This window comes from Mauremys reevesii, linkage group 2 (assembly GCF_016161935.1).
Source record: "Mauremys reevesii isolate NIE-2019 linkage group 2, ASM1616193v1, whole genome shotgun sequence".
NCBI lineage: Eukaryota > Metazoa > Chordata > Testudines > Geoemydidae > Mauremys > Mauremys reevesii.
In genome coordinates, this window is record NC_052624.1 from 199,965,938 (window position 1) to 199,990,199 (window position 24,262).

Genomic DNA, 24,262 nt, shown 5'->3' on the forward strand with positions numbered 1-24,262 from the left:
AAAAGTAAATCATTCAATTGGCAGGAGAGAAGAAACAGATAAGCAAAATATTGCAACCATTCATCCACTAATGCCTATTCTATAACTCAGCTTCATCATCTGGGATTTCTTTTAAAATCAAAATGTTATTCTTTGCATTTTAAGAGTAGCAATTTCTCATTTTCTCAGGGCAGGACAAGGATCTCCAGCTGGATGACATGTGAACACGGCTACTTTATCAGCTGAAAATACACTTCCATTTCAATTAATAATGTGGAGCCAAAGATTATTTCATTGCTTTGTTTCAAAGTAAAGCAATGAAATAAAGAAGAGTTCAGCTCTCGGACTGCAAATGCAAGCTCGGAGCCACATTTTTAAAAGATTAATTTCCCGTTTGTAAAATAGTTGATTTTTTTAGTAGTAGAAATTAGATATGGGGAAAATCCAGTAGGTCATCTTGTCCATCTCTAAGAGGCAAACTCAGAATTTTCCCCTGCAGTAGAATTTTCGGAGTTTTGTGTACTCCATTTTTAAATGACTCAGGGAATGGTGCTTCCGCCACAACTTTGCCAATACATTAAGTCATTAATCAAACTATGTATTATACAGGAATTGCAAACAGAAAGCATTACCTGTTTTGTGATATCATATACTATAACAGCTGCTGCTGATCCTCGGTAGTACATTGGTGCCAAGGAATGAAACTGTTAAAAGACCAACAAAACATCATAAATCAATTAAAGTTTTTGCATGGTGCCAGGTCACAAAGACATGCCAAGATTGCATCATATTCTTTTATCAGAGAGAGAGTGAGCTTCTTGAATGTTTGCCCAGTTTTAGTTTCGGTCAGACCTCTAAAAAGGGTTGTTCTTTATTCTGTTGGACTCATACAATTACCACATTGGGTTCTACATATTTTTCTTGCAGTGTTTTGGGTTCTTTTGCTTTTTTGTTTTTTGACGCATAGTACATGATCTGTGTGAAAAAGACTTTGGGGAGAAATTCAAGAACATAAGAACAGCCATACTGGGTCAGACCAATGGTCCGTCTAGTCCAGTATTCTCTCTTCCAACAGTGGCCAATACCAGGTGCTCCAGAAAAAATAAAATGAACAGAATAGGCAATCATCGAATGATCCATCCCGTTGTCCACTCCTAGCCCCTGGCAACCAGAAGCTAGGGACATACAGAGCATGGGGCTGCATCCCTAACTATCTTGGCTAAAAGCCACTGATGCACTTATCTAGTTCTTTTTTTCAACCCGGTTATACATTTGGCCTTCACAACATCCTCAGCAATGAGTTCTACAGGTTAATTGTACATTGTGTGAAGTACTTCCTTTTGTTTGTTTTAAACCTTCTGTCTATTCATTTTATTTGGTGCCCCTGGCTCTTGTTTTATGAGAAAGAATAAACAACACTCCCTTATTCACTTTCTTCACCCCATTCACAATTTCATAGACCTCTATCATATTACCTCATAGTCATCTCTTTTCCAAAATGACAAATCCCAGTCTTTTTAATCTCTCTTCATACAGAAGCTATTCCATACCCCTAATCATTTTTGTTGTCCTTCTCTGTACCTTTTCCAATTCTAATGTATCCTTTTTGAGATGAGGTGACCAGAACTGCAAGTAGTATTCCAGGTGTGAGTGTACCATGGCCTTATGATATTTTCTGTCTTATTATCTATCCCTTTTCTAATGGTTCCTAACATTCTGTTAGATTTTTTGACTGCTGCTTCACATTGAGCAGATGTTTTCAGAGAACTATTCACAATAATTTCAAGATCTTTCTTGTGTGGTGACAGCTAATTTAGATCCCATTATTTGATAGGTATAGTTGGGATTATGTTTCCCAATGTGCATTACTTTGCATTTATCAACATTGAATTTCATCTGCCATTTTGTTGCCCAGTCACCCAGGTTTGTGAGACCCCTTTGTAACTCTTTGCAGTCTGCTTTGGACTTAACTATCTTGAGTAATTTTGTATTGTCTGCAAACTTTGCCACCTCACTGTTTACCCCTTTTTCCAAATAATTTATGAATATGTTGGAAGCACTAGTCCCAGTGCAGATTTTTGACACCACTATTTGCCTCTCTCCATTCTGAAAACTGACCATTTCTTCCTACCCTTTGTTTCCTTTCTTTTAACCAGTTACTGATCAATGAGAGGATCTTCTCTCTTATCCCATGACTGTTTACTTTGTTTAAGATCCTTTGGTGAGGGACCTTGTCAAAGGCTTTCTGAAAGTCCAAGTACTCTATATCCACTGGATCATCCTTTTCTACATGTTTGTTGATCCCCCCAAAGGCATGATTTCCCTTTACAAAAGCCATGTTGACTCTTCCCCAACAAACTGTGTTCTTTATGTGTCTTGATAAATCTGTTCTTTACCACAGTTTCAACCAATTTGCCTGGTGCTGAAGTTAGGCTTACCAGCCTGTAATTGCCAGCATCACCTCTGGAGCCTTTTTTTAAAAATAGTGTCACATTAGCTATTACTCTCTAGTCATCTGGTACAGAAACTGATTTAAATGATAGGTTACATACCACAGTTAGCAGTTCTGCAAATTCATATTTGAGTTTCTTCTGAACTCTTGAGTGAATACCATCTGGTCCTGGTGCCTTATTACTGTTTAATTTATCAATTTGTTCCAAAACCTCCTCTCTTGACACCTTAATCTGGGACAGTTCCTCAGATTTGTCACCTAAAAAGAATGGTGCAGATATGGGAATCTCCCTCACATCCTCTGTAGTGAAGACGGAGGCAAAGAATTCATTTAGCTTCTCCGCAATGGTCTTATCTGCTTTGAGTGCTCCATTAGCACCTCGATCATCCAGTGACCCCACGGATTGTTTGGCAGGCTTCCTGCTTCTGATGTACTTAAAACATTTGTGTCTTTGAACCTTTGTCTAATTACTCTTCAAATTCTTTTTTGGCCTTCTTAATTATACTTTTATACTAGACTTGCCAGAGTTTATGCTCCTTTCTATTTTCCTCAGTAGGATTTAACTTCCAATTTTTAAAGGATCTTTTTGCCTTTAACACCATCTTTTACGTTGTTGTTTAGGCATGGTGGCACTTTTCTGGTCTTCTTACTCTGTTTGTTAATTTGGGGTATACACTTAATTTAAGCCTCTATTATGGTGTTTTTAAAAAGTTTCCATGCAGCTTGCAGGCATACGACTTTAGTGACTAAATCTTTTAATTTCCATTTATCTAGCTTCCTCATTTTTGTGTAGTTCCCCTCCCTAACGTTCAGTGCTATTGTGGCGGGCTTCTTTGGTGTCTCCCCCCGCCCCGAATGTTAAATTTAATTAAATTATGGTTTAATTTAGATTTAAGTGGAGGATAGGACTTATACTGGCAGTTCACAAAGGTGTAAATTCCAGCTATGGCCAACAGCATTCAACCCTGGGACTAAGCATGAATAAAACATTTACAAGTAATTCCTATAAAACTAATAAATCAAAATGTATAGTTTATCATAAAATTGTAAATAGCTGACATGCAGTTATCTTGTACTGGATCTATATTTAGAAGAAACATGTTCTTTTAAATTTAATGTATTTTTACTACAGCTTTAATTTCAAGGAACAGCTTTTTTAAAAGAAAGGATAAAAATGGTTACTATAAAACAGCTGTACAAAAACAGCTGCAGTTTTATTTGTTTACAAGCGTAAACACAAAGTAGCTGGTTTAGACATTTAAAACTTATGCTAGTACAGAGAAAGGAAACCTTTTTGTTTATTCACCTAAGACTGATTCTTATATATAACTAAAATAATCTTACTTGAAAAATCTGTTCAGTCTTTTTAATCTCGTTGTAGCTACAAAAGAATGTATTACATGTATTAATGCAGTCGACGAAGTGGGTATTCACCCACGAAAGCTCATGCTCCAAAATGTCTGTTAGTCTATAAGGTGCCACAGGACTCTTTGCTGCTTTTACAGATCCAGACTAACACGGCTACCCTTCTGATACAAGAATGTATTAGTTACTTCTATAGCATCATCTTGCAAATTCCTGCTTGTTCACTCTCCCAGGTGAGTAATTTTTTTTGACATGCAAGTAAGACACCATTAATTTTTTCATGATCAACATTCATCATGGTCAAGGGCAGACAAGCCAATTTTGTGCCTTGGCTGGAAAATTTGCAAGGTTAATATAATACAAAGATGTGTATATAGCACTTTAAAAAAACATAAGAGGACAAGAAGATCTGATTTTTCCAGTTTCCTATGTCTTGTACCATTTACACTTGTAAAAACTGAGTAGAGAGAAAGTATTGTCCAGTGGTTCAGGCACAGGTAGGGTGACCAGATAGCAAGTGTGAAAAATCAGGACAGGGGTTGGGGGGTAATAGGAGCCTATATAAGAAAAAGACCCAAAAATCGGGACTGTCCCTATAAAATAGGGAGATCTGGTCACCCTAGGCACAGGCCTAGCCTGTAAAAGACCTAGGTTCAATTCCCATGACTTCCAGTGTGGTTTTGGGTAAGTCACTTTGTCTATGCCTCAGCTTCCCATCTATAAAATGGGGAGAAGAGAACTTTCCTACCTCACAGGAGTGGTGTGAGGATAGATAAGTTAAAGATTGCAAAGCGCTTTGAGATCTATTGATGAAAAGCACTATATAAGAAATAGGTACTATTAGCAGGATAGATGGGAATATTTTGTTGAATTTTTTTTTTCAAATGCCAATTTGTCAAAACCCAAACTTTTTGCAGGAACATATTGGTTTTCATACAAAGGTTTCTCAGATTCAGCATAATATTTCTTGGGGGGTAGAAAGAGAGATGGAGAGAGAAATCCTAAAATAGCAAATAGCCCAGTGGCTTAGGCACTCACCTGGTTCTCGCACATTCCAGGGGAGTGTCCTAATCACTGGGCTATTGGCTATTTTGGGGTGGGTGAGGCTCTGTTTTTGTTTGTTGTTTTTTGTGAAAAAAAGCCTCAAAAGGTCTCAGTTTCATTTAGATGCAGAACGAAAACAAATTTTGATTTTTTTTCCCCAAATGGAACTCTTGTTTTCCAGTCAGCCCTAGTGCAAAGTTGACGTAAAATTTTGATTTGGTCAGTTTTTATATTCTCTTTGCACAGTTGTAAACAATTACACCATGTTCAAGGTAGTGGAGGATCAGGCCCAAATTCTGTGTCCCAAAGATTTTCCAATCTGATACAACATACAGGTGTCTGGAGGGAAGAAGAAATGCCGCAGAATTTCCAGTCTGTTTATTTTTTCCCCATGAAAAAAACACTAGAGCATCTCAGAAACTAGGGGGGCCTTGCTGCAGAATGTAAGGCCAGCTTGACAGAGAATACACAAGGCCTTGTTGGTCTGAATCCTTGTGGAAAATCTACATGTCTGTATACATGCTGATTCATTTTTTCTAGATAATAATATATGCATAAGCTTGGAAACAGTTCTTGGTTAGTAGTCAATACACTAGTTCCAGATGCCAGGTAGTTAATCTCAAGTGCTTAGCATTCCAGAAAATTAGCCCAGGAGACACAGCGGGAACCCGGATCATCTTCTTCTTTCATAAGTGTCACAAGTCAGTATCTAGGTTGTTCCGCCATCTAACTGCTACACCATCAGAGGTAGCAAGGTGTTGCGGTCCACCCTCTTATCTTCTAATTGTGCACTCCTCCACCACATGTTTCACGGTCTGCATTGCTGCCTCATGGTCACATTGTGAAAACAAGGATGAGCCAAATTTCTGCATTGTAGCAGCTACTGTGGCATTCCAGTCAGCAGCCCATTAAGCCTAATCCAGGAGGACATGTTTACTGTCTTTTCATGTGGCGATCCCTGTGTGAGTGGAATGAAGTGAAATGAAAGTTGATAAAATGCAGAATACAGGCTCGGGTTCTAAGTGACAATCAGCCCAAAAGAGCTGTCCTCCAATGAGACCCCTTTCAATGCAGACCCTAGCACTGGGGCCAGTTCTCAAGATCCTGCATTTTAATATTGAGGGATATTGGTGATGAAAAGGGATATCCTCATCCATCTAGCTAAAAACTTTGAAGCACATGTAATCTTGCTTCAGGAGACACACTCCACCACCAACATGCATCTTTCAGGTGCAGCCTACCCTGTCATGGCTTATCACCATCACAAGCAGTATGGGATGGCATCTTATGTTAGAGAAGGGCTGGCCGCTCTCACCGTATTGACATCTGGTCCAAATGGCATTGTAGAATAGAATGCTATAGAAGGTGATCTATTGTGACAACTTCAATTCCCGCCATGTCAATTGGGGATACTCTGACAACAACTCAAATGGACAGAGTCTGATGGAGTGGGCATCAGTCGCTGACCTACAACTCCTCTATGACCCAAAGCAAAGGCCAAGCCTTCACAGTAGGAGATGGCCAACAGGCTTTTCATCCAGCATCACCTTTTCATCTCACGGGCAACCATCACCAGTGATCATAGAGGAGAAGGTGCTTGAAGCTTTTTCAAAGGCTCACCACTGGCTGTCTTTGATCACCATAGGCCTGTGGATATCAGTAACAAATAGTACACAGAAAACCCTGTGGAATTTTCAGAAAGCTTGGTAGGAGGTCTTTCAAGCAGAACTAGAAATGTCTGTCAACAAACTGGTTGAGCTGGACTTGACATGACCAGCCAATATAAATTATTCCTATCAAGTTTTCTGCAAATTAATTCAGGTAGCTGCTAAGAAATCAATCTGTAGAAGCTATCACCGACAGCATACACCTGGTTGGTCATCAAAAGCAGTTAAGCTCTACCAGGAATTTAAATCTGCTGGTAATGAACTGGAGGCTGTTATTAAGAATAAGGAATTCATTCAACTGCTGGATCAAACCCAGTGCACTCGATGGAGAGAGAAAGAGTCACAAACATGGTCTTTACTCGTTCTAGCTAGAAAGCTTAGCAGACCATCAAAAGACTTTCTGGAGATTCCAGCCTCAGCAAAAAGGCGTTTCCAGTTACTGCAAATGTTATAACATCCCAAACAGTGGCTAATGGCCACACACAGAACTTGGATAAGTCTTTCAGTCGCGCAATCAAAACTGAGGTTACAGAAAGGTGGCATGCTCTAGTGTGGATTCAAACTTGATGCTCCTTTTTCAGACAAAGAGCTGGACACAGCCATAATGCTTTTGAAAATGGAAAGGCTCCAGGTCTGAATTATATCCATAAAGAGGTCCTACTTCACCTAGGCCCAAAAGCTGGCTGCTTTGGTTCCTCAACCAATATTCCCAGGACAACTGCATCCTAAAATTCTGGCACAGAGCATAGGTCATAGCTTTCTGAAACCAGGAAAATCTATGGCCTGGGAGAGTCTCCAGGATCGATCAGTTGATCGCGATCAACCAGTTGGTGACCACTGATTTACAGCGTCAAAAGCACTCTTCAGTCTTTACCCCGACCCAAAAACTCCTCCCCAGGTTTCTTTCAGGTCAGCCAACATATTTTCAGAGTATGTTGACACTGCAATTAGGCAAAGGTGGCCAACCAGCTGACTCAGGCTTGTGGGGCTCCGACAAAGGGGCTGTTTAATTGCAGTATAGATGTTCAGGCTTGGGCTGCAGACCAAGCTCTGGAACCCTCCTGCCATGCAAGATTCTAGAGCCTGGGCTCCAGCCCAAGTCCAAACAGCTATATTGCAATTAAACAGCCCCTTATCCCAAGTCAGCGGGCATGGGCCAGCCCTGAGTTTTTAATTGCAGTGTAGATATAGCCTAAAGGAGCAGCTTAGGGTTTCTTGTCTCTCCTCAGTTTCTTTGTGTTCTGCCATCACAATCTCTCTCTCTCTCTCACACACACACATATCCTACCCAAAACAATACTCAGCAACAGCTCCTGGGTAGGTTCACATACTCTTTGTCTCAGGTAGAACTTATGCTAACAGTTATGTTAATTGAAGGGTGAGTCCACACCTATCAGTTCACAATCCCATAACAAGGTTTCACCTAGCTCATAACAATATAAAAGAAGCCTCAAAATTTATTTGTTCTTTAAGAGAGGGGGCCCTGTGTTCTCATCTTTTACTTCAAAAATACCAGGAAAGTCAAGGCTGGTCTTCCCTAGTTTCACTGGAGGACTTCTTGCAGAGGTCTTGTGTGTGTTGTGGACTGCCATACCTTCATCAAAAGAGTTGAAGGTTTAACAAAGACATCTTTTGTCTCAAAAGCTCATTAGGCTTTTGGTTAACTAAAAATTCCTTCCCCATTCAATCGCTCAGTCTCTTGTGATATCATCATTTCACTAGTTCTACAGTCACCACAGAGTCTTCAAGTGTAGACAACACCTGCATTCCTAAATGTAAAAAACAAGAACCCTTCCCCACCCCATTTTTTGTTGGTTTGTTTTTGCAATAAACTGTTTCAGCCTTCTTTGTACATCCAAATACAGTAAAAAAGGTCACAAACCCAAACTTTTTTCTCTGCAGGTCAAACTGAAAAGAGTATTAATAGCTCTTTCATCTGTTAGGTGCTACTTTTTAATAAAAAATAATAAAAAGTGGGTTTCGAATTAGAAAGTAAGTGCTCTAGTGCATGTTTTAGCCATCAGCACTTGGAAAGTGAACTATCAATGGTGGACGTAAAACAATTCACCTATATCTGAATAAGAAATTCATTGAGACACTCAAACCTATTTATTCACTAGGCCGGTGTTAGGAAACTGACCATTCTATACCTTCACAATTATTTTAGTATACATCTCTGCTGGGCAGATCGTCTTAATGTGAATCTGCAGTGATTTTTGCTACTGCCTTAACTATAGAAAAATTCACTTAATTAGACTCTGAGGAAGTTACAAAAATTGCCATTTTGAAAAGATTCCTGAAAAATGTTTTGAAAATATTGTTCATATGAATTAGTCAATGGTATAATCATGACATTTTAATGATAACGGTGGCTTGATAAAATATACCTTGCAACTGGAGACACAGTTTATAGCAGGAAGTTTCCACTACTCTTTAAGGTAAATTCATTCATTTAATATTCCCATTTCTTGCAAGGCTGAGTGCTCCAAAAGTGCAAGAGAAGCGCACATTGCCTCTGAAATTCCCACTCTTATATTCCAGTTGTGACCTTCTATTCTTAAGAACTTCCAGGCTTGCCAGCTTTCCCAGCTCACAATATGGTTATTTCCTTCATTATTTTATATTAATATTTTTTTAGACATAAAGCATTAAAAAAAAACAAAAAACAGTGGCCTAGATTTAAAAAAAAACCCACAAGCTTAAGGTTTAGGATCCCAAATGTCTATTTAGGCATCTAAATAAGTGATCTAGAGTTCTAGTATTTTTGAAAATAAGGTCATGTATTGGATTTAGAGGCCTAATTTTAAACTCCTATTGAAAATCTTGCCTGGTGATTTTACCATGTTTCACATTAGCTCAAGTTATTAAAATAGCATACTTTAGTATAGTTTCCTAAGATCGGTGAGAGAAAGCTACCTTTAAACCATTTCATTAAGAATCTGAAATGGGCTAGTAATCTTATCATCATAATCACAGCACAGAATACTCTAACAGATTAAAAGAAAATTAATCTAAATTTATTTTGTCGCTGCTTTCAAATCACCTTATAAAAGTGTTATAAAAACACTATGGCATAGTACCGCTAATGAGACTCAACGATTAGGAAACCAAGATTCCCTCTCTCAACAAATTAACAGAATGTGCTTTTCTCCACTAGAAAACATGGAAAGATACCTTGTAACAACAAATAAATCAGTAAGAGTTAAATGGTTCTTTGGGAAAAAAATCTTCATTGTTTTATGCAATAATGGACCTTTTAAAAATGTAAATATTTTATCAGAAGCACTGATTTTGAAAGCTTACAAATATATATATTCAGTATTATGGAAATAATTATTTTTGTTTTTTTCTAATACTAACCTTTCCAGAAATGACTTTTAAAAAGTCTTCTTGGATCCTCTCCTAGCTTAATTACCCAAATGAAATACTCATGCCAAATTAAGTATGAGAATACAAAATACTAATGTGCAACCTGCCAAGGACCAAATGTGGGACAGAGGCCCAAAATGAGTGACAAGAAAAATAGTAGTGCATGAAACTTTAAATCATGTGGGATTAACTATTGTAAATTAGCATTTTTATAACCATGATTTCATGATTCTCCATTTCTGATTCTAATAATTTACCATAAAGTTGAAAACTACAAGGGGCCACATCCTGCAATGCATTAGGGTAGCTTTATCTCTGCTCCTAAAGACAATATGACCAGTGAGGCCACTCTAGCTACAGGCAAGCCCGGCATCTGCCTAGAATGGGAGATTTGGCCATGATGAAGAGGCGACTGGGCCAAACCTGAGTGGTGCTGTGACTCTGTGCAGCAGATCACAACACCACTCACTTAAATTTGGCCCAGCTGCTCTTCTGTCATGCCTAATGCTGCAGATTGCCTTGAGCAGCCTCTGTTAACCAGTCATCAGAGGCTCTCCTCCAGGGGCAGAGAGCTGCTATACTGGCTCCTACACCACCACCCCTCCTCCCATGGAGTGGCTGGGAAAAGGGGAGTGGCCAGTGGTTTCCTACACTCTGGCTGCAGTTCTGGCCCCTGGGTGTTTGGCAATTTGTGTAATTTAGGGCATCACTAAGGCAGCTCTAACTTGTGCAGTGCAGATCAGCCCAGAATAAGGGGAGAGCAAAGGTGGCTTTCCTAAATCCCATAAAAGCTTTGGTGCATATCCTGAGCAGTGATTAAAAAAAGCTCAGTAAGAGAGTACAATAGTAGCTTTGTCATGCTCCTTCAGTCTCTCCATTATCCCTCAGCTTCTTCCATGCTGAATGTCAGTGAGGTGCTGACTCCAATAAGAACAATTCCAAGCATCCCTATGGACCATTTTAATATTTATTTAAATGCATTTCTATTGTAATCTTCACTGTAGTATCTTCACTGCAATGTGGTACTGGGAGACAGAAGCATAGGGCCAGATTCTCCAGTGTGACTAATTTATAGATTCACAGATTATAAAACAAGAAGAGGCCATTGTCATTATCTTGTCTAACCTCTTGTATAACAAAGGCCATAGGACTTCCATGAATTAATTCCTGTTTGAACTGCAGCATATTACATATGAACTGCCGTAACAAGTGAGGTCTCACAAGGGTCAGTCCTGGGTCTGGCACTGTTCAAACTTTTCATTAATAACTTAGATAACCGAATGGAGAGTATACATATAAAATTTTCAGATGTCACCAAGTTGGGAGAGGTGGCAAGCACTTTGGAGGACAGGATTAGAATTCAAAACAACCTTGACAAACTGGAGAACTGGCCTGAATTCAACAATATGAAATTCAATAAAGACAAGAGAAAAGTACTTCACTTAGGAAGGAAAGACCAAATGCACAACTGGCTCGGCCGTAGTACTGCTGAAAAGGATCTGAAGGTTATAGTGGATCACAAATTAAATGAGTCAACAATGTGATGCAGTTGCAAAAAAGACTATCATTATGGGGTGTATTGTATAACTGTCCCACTCTACCAAGGGGCCAGAACTCCCAGCACTGGTAAGGCCTCGGTTATAGTACTGTTTCCAATTCTGGGAGCAACACTTTAGGAAAGATGGATATAAATTGGAGAGAGTCCAAAGGAGAGCAACAAAAATGATAAAAGGTTTAGAAAACCTAACTTAGGAGGAAAAGTTAAAAAAACTGGGCATGTGTAGCCTTGAGAAAAGACAACTGAGGCAGGGGACCCGGTGACAGTCTTCAAATATGTTAATGGCTGTTATTAAGGGGATGGTGATCAATTGTTCTTCACTGATGGTATGAGAAAAAATAATGGGCTTAATCTGCAGCAGTGGAGATATAGGTTAGATATTAGGAAAAACTTTCCTACTGTAAGGGCAGTTAAGCTCTGGAATAGGCTTCCAAGGGAGGTTGTGGAATCCCCGTCATTGGAGGTCTTTAAGAACAAGCTGGACTTGTTCAGGATGGTCTAGGAGGTTTACTTCATCTTGATTCAGTGCAGGGGGATGGGCTGGATGACTTCTCAAGGTTCCTTACAGTTCTACACTTCTGTGATTCTATATCTTTTAGAAAAACATTTAATTTGATTTTAAGATTTCCACTGATGGAGAATCTACCACAACCGTTGGTAATTGTTCCAATGGTTAATTGCCCAAACTGTTAAAATGTTGCACCTTATTTCTAGTCTGAAATTGTCTAGAGTAGACTGAAGAGCCTTTTATCAATCATCATCACATTACTGTTCCCCATGTAGGCACTTACAGACTGTGATCAAGTCACCCCGTAATCTGGTCTTTGTTAAACTAAACAGATTGAGCTCCTTGAGTCTATCACTAACATATGTTTTCAAGTCCTTTAATCATTCTCATTGCTCTTCCGGGAGCTCTCTTTAACTTATCAATGTCCTTGAATTGTAACACCAGACCTGGACACAGTATTCCAGTAGCAGTTGCATGAATGCCAAATACAGAGGTAATTCTGTCTATAGAGTTGGTGTATCCAGCTTGTGCCAGGGAATTCTTCTGTACCACACAGCCAAAGTAGAGACTCCTATGCCACCCCCTGCTGACTGGGACATGGCAGAGCAAAAGAGACATGGCTGGAATGCCCCCTACTCTGCACTAATTCTGAACTGCCATTTTGGACTTTTACAGCCATTAACAACCTGTGTAGCACAGAACAGCACTCAGCTTTCTCTTACTTATGACAGTGTAAGTGGCAGGCAGGGCCGGCTCCAGACCCCAGCGTGCCAAGCACATGCTTGGGGGGGCATTTTGCCGGCAGGGCAGCAGGCGGCTCCGGCGGACCTTCCGCAGTCATGCCTGTGGGAGGTCGACCGCAGCCACGGGACCAGTAGACCTCCTGCAGGCATGACTGCGGAGGGTCCGCTGGTCCCATGGCTCCGGTGGACCTCCCGCAGGCATGACTGCGGATGCTCCACCGGAGCCGCGGGACCAGTGGACCCTCCGCAGGCACGTCTGCAAGAGATCCCCCGGAGCCGCGGACCGGCGTGCTTGGGGTGGCCAAATTCCTAGAGCCGCCCCTGGTGGCAGGTGCAACTTGTGAATCACACCGTGGATAATATGGGAGATACAAGTGGCACTTTGGGCGGAGAGGCCCTGGAGGAAAACCCTAGCAACAACCACACAGAGTCAGCCGTAGTCAGTCAGCATTTCCACACAACTTTCAACAACTGCTAACTGGACGGGAGCAGCAGAAGACCTTGCCACCCCATTATAAACTGCATTATTATACCTCAGGGAGTAGGTGATCACTCCTTTGGTCTATGCTGCATCTAAGACCAAACAGAGGAGCTGGAAGCAAACTAAATGGGGCTAAATTCAGCAGGTGCCCTTTGAAGCATTTGCAAATGTCTCTAGAATCACAGGTTGAGTATCTCAGGCCTAGATTTTCCTTTTCATTCTTGTCAACTTATTCTCTGAATACTTATGTCTTGCCCAAGGGGGCTAAGACAGACCCCATTGCTATACTTCAGACATTGCCCAGATCAGTTTATTCGTGCAGTGTCTTGTCTTCTCTGATGCTATGGCCTACCACAGAAATACTGCACAAGTTTAAAATCTTAGGTGTTGGACAGGAGTTATGGAAGAGAAATAGAAACAATAAATAGATTATCCTGAAGTGTAAGCTTCTCACACAGACATAGTGGAGGGGATGGAGGGAGAGGAAATTCCTAACATTCTCAGCTGGCAAAGAGTGAATGGAAAATGTTATGCATGCACGCCATTCAAAGATATGATTTAGCATTTTATAATCTTGAGTAGTTTTCTCTACATACAACACAGGACTGTAATTCTAGTACTAAGGAAACTTTTAAAAATAGTTGTATATATCAGTATTTTACAAAGATTTGAAAATCAGTAGATGTCACTCCCACAAGTATGTTCAAATTACTAATCTTCTTCTGGACCCAAAGTTCAACAGGACAGAAAAAATTATTTAAGAAATCTTTATAGGTGATTGCTAGTCTATCAAATCAATCCAGCATTTTTTTTCTCTTATTGATTTGTCAAAATAGACTGAAAAAGCCTCTTATTCACTCATATACATTGCCTCCAAAAGATGAGAGTTCTTGCAGTAAAAGAAAAAAATATACAAGCATTTTAGGAGAGCCCCTAAAGGGGATATTTAAAATAAGTAGAAAACAAAGCTTTGAAATATTATAGAAATGACATGGTGTTCAGCTCTTATGAAGATAAGTCCTTAAATGAAACATCTAATGACATTAAATCTTGATTCTGAATTATTGTTCTTTGGTAATCTGCATGTGAGGTTTTTTGGTTTTTTTTTAAGTTTAACGAAAATATACATATACACCCACACACTTCAAGGTAGTTACCTGGCTTTATGATCAGTCTTACAATGGTAAATGCCATGTTGTCTTTATTTGCTTATTTATTTTGATGACATTCCCTCCTCTCCCCCACCCCAACAAAATAAAACAAATAAAATAAAATAAAATAAATAAATAACATGAAATTGTGGCAGAACTCATCTGTTGTCCTACCTTAGCAGCAGCTGTTAGAAGCCTGCATAAATCTATATACTTGTTATGGCAGATATGGCTTGTTAACAATTAACAATATGCAAGGTGTACAAAAGGTGAGAGCTGCTTTCTAGAGAAAGGACAGAAAAGGTCCTAGTCTGAAGCCCTAGAGGCAGCCTAGCTCAGGTTATGTCTTCACAGAAGAGTTAACTTGAGTTATCTACATTTGAGTTAGGCCATCATGAGTGAGAGTGGTCATGAAATAGCACTGAAGCTAAACAAATTGGTTTAACATCAAAGATTGTGTTAGCAGCTGACAAGTGCTCACTTGAGCTTTAGCCTATACCCCCAGACAACTTGAGTTTAAAGGACCACGGTGCTCAAGTTAAGGGGTTTGCATAAGAATGGAATTCAAGTGAGGGCAATACTTCAGTTATAACTTGAGTTAATTCTGCAATGCAGACAAGCCCTTAGTTGATTATGCTACATTGTATTATTATGTTTGAGTTACCAACAAAGCTAAAGTCCAGGGATGGGACAAGTCTGAACTCTAACTCAAGGTTTGTGTATTCTGAGGATAAGTTATTAACTAGGGCCCAGATCTTTATTTAAACACTGATTTCAATGGGAGTTAGATTGATACTTTCCAGGCTCTGGCGGAGCAAGAACCCTGTCACAAAAACCCTGTTGCTGTAAAGGAGTGCAAGAGACACTACCTGATTCTCTGTTCAGAAGAAAGCCAGAAGTGTCTCAGCAGGTGGGAAAGAAGTCAAATGAGCTAGTGAAAGTCTGTAGTTGTTTAGTGCATAGTGCTGCATTATTAGGAAGGCAACTTTGAGTGAAAGCAAGGTTCTAGCTTCTGATTCTCAAACAGGCAAAAGGGAGGAGGACTGAAAAGGTACAGTTTCTCTCCAACACCCCCCACTGGATGTCTATGAGCAGGCAGTGAAATCAGGGAAGAGAATTTTGCTAAGTGATGGGAGCATCCAGTAGCTAGAAGTTGAAGCTAGACAAATTCAAACTAGAAATAAGGTGTACATTTTTAACAGTGAGGTTAATTAACCCCTAGAACAATTTACCAGGGTCTTGGTGGATTCTCCATCACTGGCAACTTTTAAATCAAGATTGGACATTTTTCTAAAGATATCTGCTCTAGAAATTATTTGGGGGAAGTTCTTTGTCTTAAGTTATACGGGAGGTCAGACTAGATAATCACAATGGTCCCTTCTGGCCCTGGAATCTATGCACACAGTGTGAATGGCGACTTGTGGATGGGGGAGAGACTGAAGAAGAGGTCCCTGCGAGTGAAGGGGTGAGTAAAAGCGACATCCATTTGGACTGGTGTTTTTAGCTAATTATGAAGTTATTGCATATGGAATTATGAAAAACCCCTGAGCGTGAATTCTAGCTGGGTTTAAACACCTGGATGCCCTTTTACTAAAAAATAGTAGCAAAAAAAGGGTAGACATGCATTTCCTTGTCTTGGAAACATAGCCTTCTGGCTGCCACAATATTCGTCAGGCTGGCAAAATGGAAAATTGGCAGCAGCCCAAGGCATACAGACAAAAGCATTGTAATTAGAAACCACTTATGGCATCATAGACTGAAATACTAATAAAAACATCCTTAGCTAACTTATGATGAGATTGTTTGTAGGGGGGCAATCTTTGCTCATGCTAACAAAACTGTCATGAATTTTATCCATGCAGTTCAGGGCCGCAATGTTTGATGAAAAGCACTAGAAAAAAAGACAAGATGGAGGGAAAGTAACACTCTGGAAAGTGGAATAAGTGGGATGATTTGACATGTGATCACAAAGAAACTGGGACATCAGAGATTGATACTTAAGCAGGGAGAGGTAAAGAGATGTTTTTAAATGTGCTGCTGAGGTTTCAAATTCTCACTAGAAAGGGAAGGATGGTTCAACAGCTCTCTTTTTTTCTGACAAAACAACCTACACTCTCCTCAATAAGTGGTACTAGAAAGTCATGCAGAGCTGCCAGAAGTCTCTCTGGAGGCTCAGCACATCCACTGTACAACAAACTGAGAATTCACTCCCACCCCCGGCAAGGCAGGAAGTCTGCTTCTGAATCCCCATTTTCTAACATATCATCATACTGCAAAAAATTGGTGTAGGCTTTTATTAAAAAATGTGTATTAAAAATGCAGATTTAGGAATTGGAATTTTCACCAAGAATTTTCCATCTATGATTACTTATGCGGACTCCTTTTATTTTTTTTTAATCCACTTAATGAATTAGAGGCAGAGCTGTGTTGTCAGTACTCAGTCCAAGCTCTGTGGCAGGTTGTGATATGTTAGGCATGGAAATTTCTCATTTTGTTTGTTTTTCCATCTTTTTTCTAAGCTGCTTTGTTCTGACTACACCATTCTCTCCTCCTCTCTCCGCCCTTGAAGAAATGCAGAGCTAAACCTTCTTTCCTCTTAGGTAGCTGCTTTGATTGGTCAGGGGTTCTGAAAAGGAAAACCTCAGCTGCTTTTCACACTTCCTGCTTAATGCTGGGGAAGTGGAATGTGAAACAGTCACTTGGCACTCCTGTCAAATGAGGAGTTAATAGTAGTTCAGACTCCCACAGGCGCTCCAGGGCAGGGCTTCGAAAGTAATTGCTTCAGGAACAGGAAGAGAGATGACTGAGCAAAGGCTGCCAGTACAGCTTGTTAAAATTTTCCAATAGAAAATGCCCTTTTGTCCAATTCAAAACTTGCCACAGGAATGTGTTTATTCTGATGAAATTTTTGTTTTGAAAAAAATTGAGATGAAGCATTTTGATAAGGTTGGATCTTACTGGAATGGAGGATTTTAATTTTTCATTGAAATGACTTTGTTTTGAAAATGTTTTATATTATAATTTATATTCTAAAATATACATTTGTAAAAATTGAAATTGTAATGAAACATTTCAATTTTGAAAGGAAATGCTTCAATTGACCCAAAATGAAATTTTTCAAAAAATTTGCTTTATGGGAAAGTTTGAAATTTGGCAATTTGTTCTGATTCGGATCTAACACAAATTTTGAAATTGCAGAATTTCCTGCTAAAAGGAAATTCTGTTTCCCACGTAGCTGTAGTTCTCAGTCTGAGTTAAAATACCCTGTGGTTCAGGGAAATAGCTTTTGTTATGTGTTGACTTTTTTGGTGATCTGGTTTTCTGTGACCAAGCTCCCATACACACTATGGCCAAAGTTTCCAAAAGTTTGAGCAGATACAATCATTTGGATGCCCATCTAGTGCCTCAGGTGGGTGCTGGGTACCCAACAAATGTTCAAGTTGGTTTTTACCATATCCAAGTTTCCTGAGTTTCTAGTGCTCAGTGGGATTTCCTAAAGCAGGGATCGGCAACCTTTGGCACACGGTTCGCCAGGGTAAGCACCCTGGTGCTTTACCTGCCGCGTCCACAGGTTCGGCCAATCGCGGCTCCCACTGGCCGCCGTTCCAGGTCAATGGGGGCGGCAGGAAGCAGCGGCCAGCACATCCCTCGGCCTGCACCGCTTCCCGCAGCCCCCATTGGCCTGGGATGGCAAACCGCGGCCAGTGGCAGCCGCGATCGGCTGAACCTGCAGACGCGGCAGGTAAACAAACCAGCTCAGCCTGCCAGTGTGCTTACCCTGCCGAGCCGCGTGCCAAAGATTGCTGATCCCTGTCCTAAAACATCCATACAAGCATCCTGGCTTGGAAATTACTACTAGGCGCTAAATGTTATTACACATGACAATATTGTATCTGCTAATGAGGTCTGGACACCTAGTGGTGAGCAGTCTAAATGCAGGCTAGTTTTAGACAGCATGATGGGAAGAAGATGGGAGAGGATGAGGAGGCAAGAGGACAGGGTAACCACATAGCAAGTGTGAAAAATCAGGACGGGGGCAATTGGTGCCTATATACAACAAAGCTCTGAATAACAGGACTGTCCCTATAAAATTGGGATATCTGGTCACCCTAGAAGAGGAAGCCCAAATATTGATTCAAATGTCACTGGAGGATCAAAGGCAGAGAAGGAAAGAAGTTGAAGTACAGAAGAAGGACAGAAACAGGGAACTGCCCCTGAAGATGTTATGGAGGAACAGGCCTGCTGTTTGCTCCTTTAAGATGTGCTACAATTTCTGTAAACTCTAAAGAAGCAAATTAATCTATGTTATGTTCATACTTTTAGTTTAGGTTTTTCAGTGGCCTGATATAGCCAGAACTAGTGCTCAGACAACTTGGGCACAGCCAAATGCCAGCTCTAATTAGCCCTACCGACTTGAGCCCCTGGCGGCGTGCCTGCATGACTATTTGAGTCTGCCCAAGTTTTGAAAATTTTTTGACTTGAAGTTCTCTGTACCAGTTTCTCCATCTGTTAAATAGACATATTACTTATGCCTCATTGTAAAGAACAGTGAGATGGATGGATGAGGAACAACTAAGTATGGTTGTTATTATTAGCTCCTGTCAGAACTATTGTCTGTAGGTCTTAACTGTCATGTTAGCTGAACCCCCCACAGCAGGGCTTTGTTCTGCAGTTATACGCATTTCTGACTGCAGGCACTGGAGGGGTGGGGGAGAAGGAACTCAATCCTTCTGTCTGTTAGAGGGACTGGGGGCGTCCTCCCCCTCCTGCCATTATTTGCTCTGCTAGGGGAGAAGAGTTAAGTGCAGCTGCTTCTATTCCTGCCTTGCCATGAAACCTTCAGGGGGATCCATAAGTGCTGGAACTAGGGGTGCTGCTGCACCTCCTGGCTTGAAGTGATTTTCATCATATACGGGGTTTACAGTTTGGTTCAATGGCTCTCAGCACCCCCACTATACAAATTGTTCCAGCATGCCTGGGGGATGTGGGGACAGTCCATCTTCTTGTACTATTTCCCATATTTATATAGCCGCATGGGAAAAGGCACGGTGGCTTTGGAAGTTGCATGGAGTGGAGTGGAAGGCAGGGTGAACAGACCTGTGATTAGAGTCAGATTGAGTGAACCAAGTGCTGATCATTCTGCTTTTTTTGAAACCAGGGTGAGGGGGAAAGCAGCAGAAGAGCTTTCCGTATCAGGGCGCAGACGTGGCAGCAGTTTGGGCGGCTGTCAAACTGCAGAAGGCACCAGGCCCTGATTATACAGCACACACATTTGGACTTACATTTAGAAGAATTAAGCCAAACCAAAACACTGTTGAGAAAAATATGTAAGTAATTTTGTTGCAGAGAACAGGAAGTGAGCCTGAACACAGATGCAGTTAGACGCAGCGTGATAGGAAAAGTGCACGCTAGGTGCCTTATGATGCAATTTTTTTTTTAAAAAGCAAGATACCTGCGTGGAGGAGTTTACCATCTAGTTTCAGACATGCTACAACATAGGGGACAATAAAAAAAGATGGGGGAAAAAGATCAGGAGTGACATCGGTAAAATTATGCAGTTACTCATTTAGGACAGGCATACATCATGATGGAACAATGGATTGTGTTGTTTGGGGGTTTATCAGCTGCAACAAAGTCAGACTTGACAGTTCTAAAAGAGTAGCTAAAGGCAGGCATATTAATGTTAGAATAGTTAATGCCCTTTTTCCTATGAACTGAAAGAGGTTACCTCAAGTTAATCATGGACACCTGAATCCAATTAAGGGCAGCCTCTGACCTTTGAAAACCTCTTCCAGTGAAGAGAGAGGAGAAGCAAGCTGCAAAAGGGTTGTGTGCAGTAAGGGGAAAAGGCTTCTCCTAGGTAAAGGGCTGTTTTCTCTATAAAGGAAATCTTGTGTTTATTTCTGTTTGGGGAGGGGGCCTTGGTTCCCAGCGTAACTGGGCCCAGAGTGGGCAACTGATTATCAGTAAGGCTGCAAGTTTGTCATGGAGGTCACAGAAGTCACGGATTCTGTGACTTTCTGTTACCTCAGTGACTTTTGCAGCAGCCGGTGAGCCTGGCTCAGGAGCAGCTCAGGCAGCTCCTGTGCCAGGTGCACTGGCTGCTGCTGGGGCAGTCTCGGGCCCCCGCAGAAGAGTCTGGGTGTGGGGGAGGGCACGGGGTTGAGGCACGGGACAGAGTGAGGCAGGGTCTGGGCGGCACTTACCTGGGAGGCTCCCAGGAAGCGGCGACATCCCCCTTGCTCAGCTGCTAGGCAGAGGTGTGGCCAGGCAGCTCTGCATGCTGCCTCCACCCAGGGCACTGCCCTCACAACTCCCATTGGTTGGGAGGCAGCCAATCGGAGCAGTGGGGGTGGTGCAGGCAGAGGCAGCGTGCAGGGCTGTCTGGCCATGCCTCCACCTACAGCTGAGCGAAGAGGATGTTGCTGCTTCCGGGGAGCCCCCAGATAAACGCTGCCCAGAGCCTGCCTTACTCTGTCCCATGCCCCAACCCCCTGCCCAAATTCTGCTGCTGGGGGGAAAGGTGCGGAACCAGGTAGGAAGCCTGCCAGCCCTGCCACCCACACCCTCACCCTAGCACCAGCAGGGGTCCTTGGCCGCACACCGCTGCCTGTGCTCCCTCCCCCCACCCCCCACCAGCACCCGAGCCACCCTCCCCCCAGCACCCGTGGGGCCCCTAGGCAGCCCCCTCCCCCATCTCCAAATTTTATTCACTGGTATTTTTGGTAAAAGTCATGGACAGGGCATGGGCTGTAAATTTTTGTTTATTGCCCATGACCTGTCTGTGACTTTTACTAAAAATACCCGTGACTGAAACGTTGCCTTAGTTATCAGCATTGGAGGCACTAATCCAGGAGAGTTAGGAAACATATTTTTTGTTGTTTAAAGAAACTTATAGGGCCAACCCTAGGGCCTACCCTGTAAATATCGTAAATAAACCAACATTAAGAATCAAACCTCTGAAGCAGGTGTGATTTACTCCAGGCCCCTTCTCTGCCCCCAACGCCAGAGGAAGAGAGATTGAGTTTTGACCCGATGAAAAGTGTGTTGCCACATATGGCATCAGAGGTGGGATTTGGCATAGCAGACTACCCCAGAATCCACAACAGGATGCTACCAGAGTCCAGGTGGCTGCACAGCAGGAGTCTGTACAAATATAGCAGGAGACAAACTAACTGTTGATAAACTAGGCAACATGGGACCAAGCCATCCTACAGAAACAGTGAGACAGCTAACGCCCTGACTGCTACAGGAGGTGGCCATGATGGAACTCAATCCTTAAAGGCTAGCAGCTACCTATAAAAGATGACAAGTGACATCAAGGCATATCTCCTCATGTTTGGAAGAACAGCCCTGTAACATTCCTGGCTTCGCTCTCTTACTGTGTGGAGAGGACCAGAAGCCCTATTATGAGATGGTAATGGAAATATCCAAGGAGATTCTGATAGTTCAAGAGATTCTCTTTGTATCAAAGTTGATGAAGGAGCTGTGTGTGATGCATTGAATACGGGCCCTGTGCACTTCAGTTTACTATCCGGACTGATGGCCTGATCAAATGTTTCAGCAGGACACTGAAGAGCATGATATAGAAAGTAGCAAGTTGAGATGGGAAAAACTGGGATATCTTGCTACTCTACCCAATGTCTGCTATAAGGGAAGTACCCTGTAGGGTGACCAGATACAAAGTGTGAAATATCAGGACCGGGGGAGGGGGATAATAGGTTACCTAAATAAGACAATACACCCCTAATTATCGGGACATCTGGTCACCCTAGTTATATGGTCACTATGTCTGTGGCATATTGGACATTGCCAAGGAGGATTGGGAGGAACAGCCTAATCAAGGAACCAATGTCACTGACTATGTCATGCAGATGCAGGACAGAATATCCCAAGTCATCCCAGTAGTGCAAGAACATATGGAAAAAGCCAGAGAAGGCCCAACAAGCCTATTATAATTGACAAGCAAGGGTTTAGAAATTCCAGACTTCTGATCAGGTAAAGGTATTGGTGCTCATGATGGAAAGCAAGCAATTAGCCGTATGGCAGGAGCCATACAAAGTAATAGAGGCCAAAGCAGGAGCAAACCATCAACCTATTCAAGACCTGGCAACACATAGAAATGTATATGGTCACCCTAGAGACACTACTGCGGGAAGATAAGCCTCAGAAATGAGTCAAAATATCTCCAGAGTTACCCCTGTACAGCTTCTAGAAGTTGTCAAGATGACTGAATGAAACCAAGATTTGTTTTCAGAGAAGCCAGCCAGAACCACAGAAGCACATCACAAATCCAGGAGTGAATGTGAAGCTTAAACCATACGGGATCCCTGAGGATAAAAGGGAGGAAATCAGTACAGAAATTAAGAAAATGGAGAGAGTCAAAGTTTTCCATAGTTAGTGGTCCAGCCCAATCATTCTGGTATCTAAACCAGACGGTACCACGAGGTTCTACAATGACTTCTGAAAATTAAATGAGCTGTCCCAGTTTGTTTCCTACCCCATACCTCAGCCAGACGAGCTCATAGACCAGTTGGGAAAAGCAAGATTCTTGTCTACCCCTCAACCTGTCCAAAGGCTATTGGCAAATCCCTCAAGCAGAGGCTGCCAAAGAGGAGACTGCTTTTTCTACACCAGAAGGCTTATACCAGTACAGGTTCCTCCATTTTGGATTGCATGGGGCACCAGAAACCTTCCAAAACCTCATCAATAAGCTATTATGCCCATGTGCCAGGTATGCAGCCACTCACTTGCACAGTGTGATCATACACAGCCAAGACTGGGGGACACATCCGGAAAAGGATGAAGCAGTACTGGATACCCTGAGAAAAATGGATCTTACAGCTAACCCATCCAAATGTGCAGTAGGGCCAAATACCTTGGGTACATCACAGGGAGAAGCGTAGTGAAACCCCAGATGAACAAGTTAGAGGTGATAAAAAGCTGGCCCCAGACAGTAAGGAAGAAGCAGGGCCGAGTGTTGTAGGGATAGTGAGAGTCTACAGATAATTTATTCCCCACTTCATTAGCAGCGTGCAAGAAATGTTATGCATAAAGGCAGCATGCAAAAGGACAAAGAGACAACTTTAGGCAGACAAACAGGACATCAAGGCTTAAATTGGCATTATTAGCAGTGCAGAGAAGGCAATGGGATAGTGTGATAAGAAGCTAGGAGCTTGATCAGTTTTCTTACACCAGTATAAATCCACTGGGCCACATCATGCTGCACAAAACCCTTCTTCAGCTTGCTTCCCATCCCTCTCATGTGTCATTCTGACAGTGCGAACGGGGCATTCAGTGAAGCCAGCTTAACGGATAGGGGAATTCTCAGAAGTCAGACCTGGCATACACCATACCCCCTTTTCACAACCCCCTGGGTAGTGGTTGACTTGTGTCAAGTACGACCAGACACTCAATGGCATTTTTCTGTTTGTGTTTGTTTGTACATAATGTGAAAACTTTGGAATGATGCATCCCATCAAATTCTAAAACTTCAAGGGAAGTTCTAAACATCAATAGGCAGAATTCTCCTGATTTTGGTGAAAACTAGAAAACAGGAAGGAGAAAATGTGGGCCAGGTGGAGCCCTGGCATCTGGTTAGCAGAACCAGCACAGCTTCACCCACCATTGTCATGGTCTATAAATCAAAGAACTGGTTGATGACAGCCATTAACGCCATCCAGCATAACAACACCCCTCATCTCAGCTCTGATAAAGGTCCCAATACAGTTTTAAAATGCTGACACCCTGAATGATTTATCTCCCAGGCAGAAAGAAAAAGAAACAATAGTGGCGGGAAATGGGGGGGCAGGAGGGCACCGAATGGGAGGGAAGAATGGGGGTTGCTGGCATGCATATGTGCTGGAACTAGGGAAGCTGCTACACCCCTTGGCTTGAAGTGGTTTCCATCATATACAGGGTTTACAGTTTGATTCAATGTATGTC

The 24,262-nt window shown here is 41.9% G+C and overlaps 1 protein-coding gene across 3 annotated transcripts in view; it reads right to left on the reverse strand.

The window, feature by feature from the left end:
• The window catches only part of RAB31 (RAB31, member RAS oncogene family), a 99,827-nt gene that overhangs the window by 18,926 nt on the left and 56,639 nt on the right, over positions 1–24,262 (reverse strand). For all 3 annotated transcript variants that reach the window (XM_039526624.1, XM_039526623.1, XM_039526625.1), the window contains one exon: positions 612–683. In XM_039526624.1, coding sequence (XP_039382558.1) covers positions 612–683 — 72 coding nt within the window. The remainder of the gene's footprint in view (positions 1–611; positions 684–24,262) is intronic.